The sequence below is a fragment of the Cariama cristata genome, unplaced genomic scaffold (assembly GCF_000690535.1).
Source record: "Cariama cristata isolate BGI_N322 unplaced genomic scaffold, ASM69053v1 scaffold1211, whole genome shotgun sequence".
Taxonomy (NCBI): domain Eukaryota; kingdom Metazoa; phylum Chordata; class Aves; order Cariamiformes; family Cariamidae; genus Cariama; species Cariama cristata.
In genome coordinates this window covers 60,427-70,612 of record NW_009597323.1, presented here as the reverse complement: position 1 = coordinate 70,612, position 10,186 = coordinate 60,427, and the positions used below count along the sequence as shown (strand labels likewise).

Genomic DNA, 10,186 nt, shown 5'->3' with positions numbered 1-10,186 from the left:
TTTCCCTTCACCTCCTAGGTCTACGGGCACATCCTTGCTGCGTTATACCACTCAGTATGGATATGAGCAGCTTGCTCTAGCTCCTGCTAAACTGAAGTCACTCATCTCCTAAATAGCAGCAATTGCTAAGTACCATACTTTTCAAACAAGAAGAAAAGCTGAGCACTTCTTTCCTTTCCATTTTTGGAACTGTACTGTAATCTGTGCAGCTACAGAGCTGCAGCTGACACCACAGCACCCTTTGCAATGATCAGAGTAAGCAGCAAAAATATCCACTGAATTTTTGGAGTATCAGTCCCAACATTCCCCTCTCCCCTATGCCCACAGCATCTGTAATCTTGTTTCCAAATCCTGAAACACAATAGAAACCTCCCCTGGCTTAAAATCTTCTTTACTTAAGCACCTAAACTTTTAATTGCTCTTTCCTGATATGGTTTAAAGATGTATGGAAATTCTGCCAGATGTCCATGGCTAGTGGATCAGCTGAGGAACAATTCAATCTCAGGAATTTGAGCGTGGCTAATTACCCTCCTCCCCTGTGCACACCTACTGATACACTTACATATTTAACTACACCAGATGACTTTATATGCTGCCTAACAGAACAGCATGAAGCTCTGAAATAAGATTTCATATTTCTCTTGCTTTGTGCAGCCTTACTTCAGTAGGAATGAGATTGAAGATGTGCTGAGGCAGATTTCTTTTCTAAAGCACATGCCTTTTTTCTACTGTCCAGTGAGCAGAAAATGGAATAAATTACATATACATAATAGCAAGACATATGAGGAACTAGGTGGGATATTTATTGTTTCTTGAAGTTATTATCCTGGGCACCTTTAGATGCATATGCAATCAGAATAGAAATCTTTACTAGGAGAATAAAATTAGGATACATTGTGCTACAAGCAGAGCGGTCAAGTTTTAGCTTATTTTCAATCCGGTTATTAACATCTGAATAAGTGCTTTCAGAAGCATTAAACAGAATGCTGCTTTCTTCAGTGTAACTTTTGGTTGAAAACACAATTTTTTAAAAGAAACTGCTGAATTTCCTATAGACCAGTCTTTTTAATTCATACTGAAAAGCTTCAGCCAATACTCACATCCAAATATGTCAGGAGTAAAGTAATTTTCAGACAATTTAAAGTAAGTACCTAAAGCACTCATATACCTTATACATTATTTACATATCCCCTAAAAACCAAATAATTCATAAACACTAACAAAAATTTGGTAGAAGGCATCCTGAAATCATCTGCTGTTTCCTATGTGTATAAGATAGTAGTAACTGACAGTTAATGACAACATAATAATCTAAGTGTGTTGACAATTATTGAACTGAATACACTTCAGAGAAATGTAAATGCCAGAGGAGAGCAGCTACAGCTCCATGACTAACATATGCTCTGGATTCTGACCATCAGCTTCGCTATTTCAGTTTTGTGACCTAAATCTCCCTCCTTTACCAGAAAGAAACAGAAAACCCAAACAAGAAATGTCTTACTTGTTCTGCCTTCTCCGGTGGTTTTCTATCCGCCTGCAAAAACTGGCAGTTTTCTTTCGCCAGCTTCTGGACCAGCTCAATCCTTCCGATGTCATCTCTTCCCTGAAGCTTGCACAAAACCCCTGCCTTAAGGGTGGGAGAAAGAGCAAACAGATACTTAAATCCACAATTCCAGGACATGACACCGCCACAAATTTCAATCTTAAAAGAAATGCATCAGTTTTCTCATATTTGCGGTACTTCAGTGCCACTTGCTGAACACAAACAAGTTGCTGCTTCCTGGGAAACAACTGGAGAGGAGCTGAGGCACATCTGAATCTCCAAATGTATCTACTTTGGAGGAACGAAGTCAGAGCTAACTAAATCAACTGCTCCTCTGAGTGTGACTATCAGATTCGCTGTGTTTTATTTGTTCCTGTCAGCCTGTTTCCTGTTACATACGAGAACAAGAGCAAGAGGTTAAAAACTCATGGGAAAGTTAGCCAGGAACAGCCCTGGAAAAAGAATGAAGCGCAACACAAGGCAGTCCTAAAAATAACAGGCTACAACTCCCTCTGCTCCCGGTCCAACCATTTTTCACATATGCAAGCCTCAAGAGTTAAAAGACAGTTGCGCCACATTTATTTATTCCATAAATAAAATCAGGAGACTCTGATTTGTTGTTTAGGGAAGAAAATGAGATTTGCTTTAAAAACTATGTTAGAACTATTTTTTTGGCTAATATTCTGCCAGCTATTCAAGCTATGCCGATAGTGTTTCATCAAAACATTCAGCACTGGTTGTTTTCTAAAAATGCCATATATATATAAAGACAGATTCATGCTTGCACACATGCATACCAGACCCATCACAAAGTTAGCTGATGAGGGCTAAATGGCTCCCTGCAAAGTCAGTGGCTAATGTCACTGTCCATGATTTGGTCATGGATGTAGCCTCTGCATAACTGAGACCTGGCTCGATGATACTGCACAGCTTTTATTAGCCCAGATGTTTCCTGATGGGAACAGCATGTGCCTTGGGAGGGCCAGGCATGTGGCATGGCTATGATATTGCTAAATAAACATTTTTCCCCCACCTTCTCTACCCTTCCCTTTCTACTATTCATCCTGAATTTAACTGAATCAGTATCTACTCCAAAATTCACAAAAACATCTTGTGAGTCAGGACCAAAAGCCAGGGATGTCCTGACTGCTAACTCGTAGTGCCATGCAGGCTCCAATCCTTTGGCCTTGAGAAAGTCCTGCCCGTGACAGCTGAGGGTGTGAGAGTGCCCACTCAAACCATCCTACAGTCCACTGGTTTCTCCAAGGAAGAGGGAAATGTGGGTTAAGGTTTCTTCAGCTGAAGAGGAAAACAAATCCACTTTCTGAGTAAGTGCTTTAACACTGATGGAAAAAAATAGGTTCCACAACCAAGTCCAAAGAGTCACCCTCACTGAATTTTTGAAAGGAATTTTTACGTGCCTACATTCCTCCAGTCTGGATGAAGGCATCTCCTCACAAGCTTGCATCAGGTACTTGTGGTGTGGAGAAGGAAAGCATTTCAGACACAGCCTGTACTTTGCATGTCCTATGCTTAGTCCCCAGCCTCCTGAGGAACCCAGCTTTCCCACATAAGGAACTTACACACGTGGTTTGAAGGTCAGAAATCCACTGAGAAAATAAAGAATCGCAGTGCCTAACATGAAGGTTGTTACATTTTCTATGAGATTAGCTCCTTATTTTCTAAATCAAGGATGTGGATTTATAAACCAGTTCTGTCACACCGTTATCACCTGTAGATCAGGAGTGAGACTGATCTTATCAAGTGTGGAAGAATATACTGAACTAGTTGTCCAGACTCATTTAATCAATAGAGAAAAAGCCGTACTTAAGAAAATTTTTTTACTCTACGGTAGACATTTAAAAATGGTCAGATGAATTGCTTCCTAAAATTTTCCTTTTTCTCCAGTAATTTACAGAGGGAACCTAGGCAATCATCACAGACTTGGCTGAGGTCTGATGTCCGCACCTCACAACACTTCGATGGCTTGGGGACATCAAATAGAGCCAAACCTGCTTATTTCATGGCTTTGGGATGCTTCTAGCAGAGAGTATAACATCTGTGCGCTGTAATCTCTGCAGGCTTGTAGGCTAAGGACAACTCAAAGCGTTATGGTCTATCAGGGCTTTGAGAACATAAAGATTTACTGTCTCTCTGGATGTAGGATCTTAGTACAGGGGAGGCATGTTTCACACCTTCATGTTGCGCCCAGACAAGTCAGACCACGACCTACATGTCCCTGTATTTCAAATGCCAGATGGACATAGACAGAAATGCAGTGTTCACTCTGCTGAACAAACACTTACTGATCTTCAGTGTATGAAGGAAAGCCTATTAAGATGAGGAAGGGGGACTTCAGTTTTGGGGTAACAGTTGGCTTCATGATGTTCAAGTGGAAGAAACATCCCAGAGAATTGTCTTTTTGAACACATGGGCCTTGGTCTCTTTCAGCTCTTGCCCTCTTGCCTGTGTTCAGACAGAGCATATTATTGCTTTCTGCAGAGATGAGCACCCCAGGGAAGAAGTAACTCTAGATATAAGCCCATTAGTCCTGCCATGAATATGGTCTGTATTCAAATTGGCGATTTCATTAAAGAATCATATTGTCCTGTTTCAAATAATGACCAAGAAGAAATCTTATGTTAGAAGATGTCCCCTACTCCCCCAACTATTCTTTGATTTAAAGAATTGCAGAGAGCATGAAAAATATATTTATTTTATTGGGTTTCCATAGGATAAAAGGTCAACTAAAAAATTTCTGGGAAGGCTAAAGTATTATCAAGTTAATTGTACATGCTTGGCTCTGGGAGTGAAGAATGCACTTGAGATACAAAAGGCTAAACATGTTTTTTCATAATTAAGAAGAAAAATATAAATCCTTCACTTTTAATTCTGATTTCCTCAATTATGCTGACTTTCCACTATAAATCTTTCCGTTAAATACTTATAAGAACAGGTCATCTAATTAATTAATTGCTGACAGCTTCTAAAATCTGGTTAGGAAGATGTTGACAGTCTCTTATTCCTGGTCATTTTCACTTGTCAATATAAATTTCATTTTCAAGCAATAACTTTGAAGCTGTTGTTAGACAAAAGAGTAAAGGCAAGCCGCCCTACTTGCAAAGTGCAAATTCGATTTGTATTTTGTGTGGGCACACACACCCCAAAATCCCACACTGCCCAGCTATTGGTGCTCAGTCTTCCGGTTCATGTACACCAACAAAGATACACGTACTAACTTATGTGAAGGTAAAAATCACTAAGTTGCATATTTTAACTGGCTTTAATTTAATGAATGATAAAAGAACGTGGGAGCTTTATAGTAAGGCTTTACTACCATTCACGGCATAAAATTACTATAATTAAAGGTGTTTATGCAATATTTGAAGTGAAATAAAAACGTTTAATGGGAAGGAAAGTAAATTAGTCACTACTGAAGTTGGAAAAGCAAAGATGCTGACAACAGACTTTCTGTTTCAGCACAACCATTGGAAAATATTCCCTCTGTGAAGGCCATAAATGAATATGCTAGCAGTGACAAGAAGGTGAATTAAGACAGCCCTAGGCAGACAGGATGGGATTTTTTTATTTACATTGTTTACAACATGCTCGCTTTTAAAAATCCCTGTACTGAATTTTTTCCACACTTCTACAAGTTTCGTCAACTAACTCCAATGTAAGTCAAGCGTACGTCCTGCAGAGCAGTGTTTAGAGCAGGCACCGTGCCCTTCAACTCTGCTAACAGAAGAGGTTTGTGGTGGTTTGTTTTTTTTCCGCTGTGCCTCTGTCTCCTCCTCTGTCCAGTGAAAACAACATAATTATTACAGGCTTCACCTTTGATCAACCTGAAAACTTAAAACTATACACCACTGCCTTGAAAGATCATTTGCTTTGCTGTGCATGCACAGTCTCACTAAAGCAAAAAAATAAAACATTATTCACACCCCTAAACCAAACTGTATTCAGTGTTTGCAGGATGGCGTTTTTATGGCATCGACAAACAAATTGAAGCAACAGCTGCTTTGGTAACACTCCTACTCCCCTCCCAGTCGGGCACTTGAACACTTTTGTTAACTGCTCACTTAATAATTGTTCAATTTTAAATGTGTTCCAAATTCTTTCGAATTTTAGAAGCTGGTTTCCAGCCAAATAAAAGCTGAGCAAATCAATAGCCCAATGATAAATTCTTACGGGTTTTTATAATCTGCCCATGTAATCTTATTAGCCAGCTATTTAGGAGCTTTGAGCACACATGTCGTAGTCTTTCTTTTTACATCTCTGACATAAATGTGAACACACATTTTCAAAAAATAATAACTACAACAATGAAGTAGAACTGAGCATAAATGAAATCCGAAAAAGAAAAGAGAAAGACAGATTTTTTTGTGCAGTGAGGTCAGTATTTCCCCCTGGGTCTTTTCTATAGCTCTGTAATGCACACCTGAGCTCTAGAAGACTGATCCTCAACCCCACACTGACATGAATTAGGAATCAAAATCCGGTAACAAAATTTTCACACATTAGGGATCCTAGTACGCTTTTTTTTTTTTCCCAATAGATTTGAAACTATGTGCAATTAAGGAAAGAGCAGGCCATTTCCAAACACCTTGCTTGAGCATGACTCCGAAGAGTATGCTAGAAAAGCCCAGATACACACCGATGCAGTAAGCATATCCGCATGGTCCCCAACTCTTCTGCCTGCACTCTCCAGGTGTCTGCCATGGCCCAGGTCTGTGACGGGAGCTGCCTACAGCCTCTCCTGGGCTCACTGTGGTAGAGACAGCCCCTGCCTTTAGAAAGATATAGGTACTGCTAACTTGGCTATATGGTTTGTACCCCTTCAGCTTGGCTTGCTCACAGACAAATCCTGTCTTTCTCGCACACAGCTTTTTAGCGGGCAAGGTGTTAGGAGATAAATCAGAGACAGGAACTGCAAGATGCTACGTAAGAAGGAGAAAAGGTGGCAACTGGTGGGGAACATAAGATTTGCAAGAGGAATAGAAGGGAAAAAAAAACCACAGTCAAGACTGGGAGAAATCAATTTTAAATTAAAAGCAATAATCAGTGCCAATACAACGAGCAATATAGTTATACTTGCACAGTTTGAATGCATGAACCAAATAACTGAATGACCTGGAGATTAATCAAAAAAGATTCACAGAATTAAGAAGGGTAAGCAGTTCCACAATAAAATACTCTAAAAGGCAGTTAAGTTTCTTCTGAGCAATATCTAGAGGTATGCTTTGGTTTTAAATGAGGACAGTTAGGGAAGGAAAGAAAAAGATTGTTGCTTACACTCGAGTGACTAATAAGTATCCTCATTGCATTGCATGTCTACTTACAGTGATTAAAATTCCATCAAAATGTCACATGCCCTTGCTTCCTAAAACACATCTCATTTTATTTTCACATCTGGTATATGCTGTGTGTATTATCTAAAAAGAGCAGAGAGATAGCTGAAGAATGCTGTCCGATTGCAACATCATGGGATTAATTCCCAGAGTAATCATTAATCTTATTCTAAATAGTCACATAAGACAAGATCCAGCAGACTTTCTCCTTCCTACGGGCTCCCTGCACAGAACATCAAGGAAAATCCATTTCCCAGAGCTATTGAAAGCAGACCCTTCAACCTGTAGATCTGAAAAAGCTCCCAAGACACTATTAATCTTACACATTTACCTGAGCATCAGAGGTATCCTTGAGCTCTTCTAGTCCTCTTATTTCTTGACTGCTGTTTTCTTCATTTTGATGAATTGCTAAAATAAGAAAGAGGGAATGTATTGGAAGCAGGAAGGTTTAAAACATGAGAAGCAGCAAAGCAGCATGTCCCAGTTTAGATCAAATAGCATGACCATTCAAGAAACCTCGTTCCAAGTTTAGCTTTCTAATTAACCCCTTGAGTGGTTTTGGACAAATCCTAAATAAGGTATACCTTATTGGGTTTGGACAGATCCTAAATAAGGTATACCTTATTTTTCCAGGCAGTAAAATGCAGTACTAAATAGTTATATTCCTGCTACTGTTAGTCCTGATAAAACAGTGACATTTAAGGAAACTCCACTCTTCTATACTTTATAACAAGATCTGGTGACTCATAAAGAACAAAAAAAATCACACCTCCCTTTACTTTCATTATATTGCAGAAGGTCAATTCAGACAAAACAAAATAAGCAGATTTATCCCTCATCTCACACTTGGAAAATTCTTTGTAAGCAAAGTGATCTCAGTCTTACCAAATACCACCACTAGTTATGAAAGTCATCTCCAGAAATAAATGGTAGCAGAAAATATTCCATTGAAGATTATTTGCTGCTGGCACAATAAGAGAAATCAGTAACTTAGCTCAATTAACACTGCTTAACACCAGCAAGTTTTGCAAGACTTTAAAAGAAAAAGTTTTGGATCAAACCTGTAATCTCCAGAAGGGTCGAAACCAGTTATCAGTTTACCTAGCTAAAGAAACAAGGACCACTTTTGAAGGGACACATCAGACTTCTGTATTGCAAACAGCTACATCTCTAGGTATTTTTACTGTCTATTGCCCAAGATATCCCTCCAGTCAACACACCCATCTGCTATATTTTGGTAGGACATTAAGCCTTCAGACATTCTGAAATGCGACACATGGCAGGTTAGGAGGGTCAGACCCAATGAAGCACATGCGAAGTGACTTTACCTTACACCGTACTCATTTACTTACGAGCACCATACTCAAATATCACCTGTCTTGTGTACACATCGAATGATTTGCCAGCATAGCCATAGCAATTGTGACAATAAAAGCATCCTTGAAGTGGTAGAGTTGGTAAATCCATTTCCTGACCACCACAAGGCTCATGGCTTTGATGGATGGGATGGAGGGTTCAGCTTGTGTGCTTCCTCCTGTCCACCTTCTCTCTCCTTCTACCCCCGAGTACCTGAGCTGGTCGTCAGGCTGCATCTGAACAGCCACAGCCCACAGCACAGTGTTTTCAGACAAGGATCACCAGTTCTCTTTTGCCTTAAAACAGTGTTTGTGAGCTGAGGCACCTCAGGATTTGATTGATGAATGAATTGGCTGTTGTGGGAGCAGGAGAGGGGCTGGCAGGTACTACCTTCGCCAGCCACCCTCACCCAAGCTCTCCCCAGCCCTCAGCCTGAACCTCTAGGTGTACAACTAGGTTACCACTGCCGAGCTAATACACGTAACATGAGCCACGAGGTCTAGCTTGGTGTGTCTGTGTGGGTGCTCCGGGCCTGCTGCAGACAAAGAGCAGCCTAACGTTTAGGCATCATCCAGCAACTTAAAAGAAAAGTAACTCCAGGCTGTTCTTGACCTCTAAAATACAGCATATGGATTTATTTTATTTTTACTGCAGGATTTCTGCTGATATTGCTGTGCCACATAGGGTATAATTCTTTCTTCCCAGACAGCTATGCTATCAAAAGAAAAAAAAAAAGTAATAAAAATGTAATTATAAAAGGGGAAAAAAAGTAATTTTGTCAATACAGTTTATTCAATTCAGGGATCTTTTTAAATCCATTATCTAAAGAAAACAGAGGTCTGGTATAAATCTTCACTACTGGGTTTGCTGGCATCACTTTATCAGTCAACCTCCGAAATTCAAGGTGAATGCTGAAAACACAGGGTCAAGCTATAGCTACAACAGAAAGCATGTATAATGGGCGTTACATCCCAGCAGTATTTAAAGCTAGGCAAAATCAAAATGTGCTTGGGACATTGTGGCCTATCTCTGCCCCAGGCTGGAACAATAACAACCCAACAAAGCAGTAACCAGTGATTGCCTCAACAGCCCTGTGCGGCCTCTGTTTTCCCAGCGCAAGTCAGGGTTTCCCAAGGCAACCGACTCCATTCAACCAGGCCGGGGGCTTCTCTGCAGTCCCTTCCCTTGTAACCCACCTCCCAGCCTTCCTCCCCAAGACCTGCCTCATCTTCTTGCACACTGCCACATGTGCGTGACCTCGTTCTACCCACTGCCGCTGCGGCAGACACAAAGCATTTGGGACATCCATTTGCCAAATGCTAGTCAGAACAACCGGCATGAGAAGGGAACGTTGCAATGCCAGAAGGCATTAATGAATGCTAAAAAGTGGTTGTTTGAGCAATTGCAAATAGCTTAAGTCTGTAGCTGCATTAGCAGAAACACATTTCCCCAACTCTCCTTTCAATTTTCTGATTTCTCCTAAAATCAATTTGCTGTAGCCACTGATGGGCAAAATATCCCCACAGACACCAGCTATTAATCACAGCATTTAAAGGAGTGGCACCTTGCTAGTTACAAGACCGTGGGTCCAGGTTTAAGTGATTTACATTGATCCAGCCAGCTTTTCCAACAAGCCTGAGCAGATGGGCGCTTTGCAAACAGCTGTGCCAGGGGAAAAGGTTAGTGGCTGTCAACCGGCTTCTTGTCACCAGCCTCTGTTAGAAGTGTCCCCTTCCCTGCCCAGTGCCAGGGCAAGCACCTCAGAGCATCTTCATCCAAAGCAAACAGGCGGATCTTTGAGGAGCAGCACGCTGTTGCTAACCTGGCTGGGCTGGCAGATTAGCAAGGGGACGGTACCTGGCCGGGGAGCTAGTGACAAGCACTAAACACCCAGGGCTGAGGGTAGTAATATTTTTTACCTGGCAGAAAGGGAAAG

General features: G+C 40.8%; 1 protein-coding gene across 1 annotated transcript in view; it reads right to left on the bottom strand.

The window, feature by feature from the left end:
- Positions 1–1,501: 1,501 nt before the first annotated feature.
- The window catches only part of LOC104168264 (rap guanine nucleotide exchange factor 5-like), a gene marked incomplete at its 3' end in the record, with an annotated part of 39,806 nt that continues 31,121 nt past the window's right edge, over positions 1,502–10,186 (bottom strand). The window contains exons 7-8 of the mRNA XM_009708804.1: positions 7,226–7,302; positions 1,502–1,627 (exon numbers count right to left, since the gene is read on the bottom strand). Of these exons, the coding sequence (XP_009707106.1) occupies positions 1,502–1,627; positions 7,226–7,302 (203 nt within the window). The remainder of the gene's footprint in view (positions 1,628–7,225; positions 7,303–10,186) is intronic.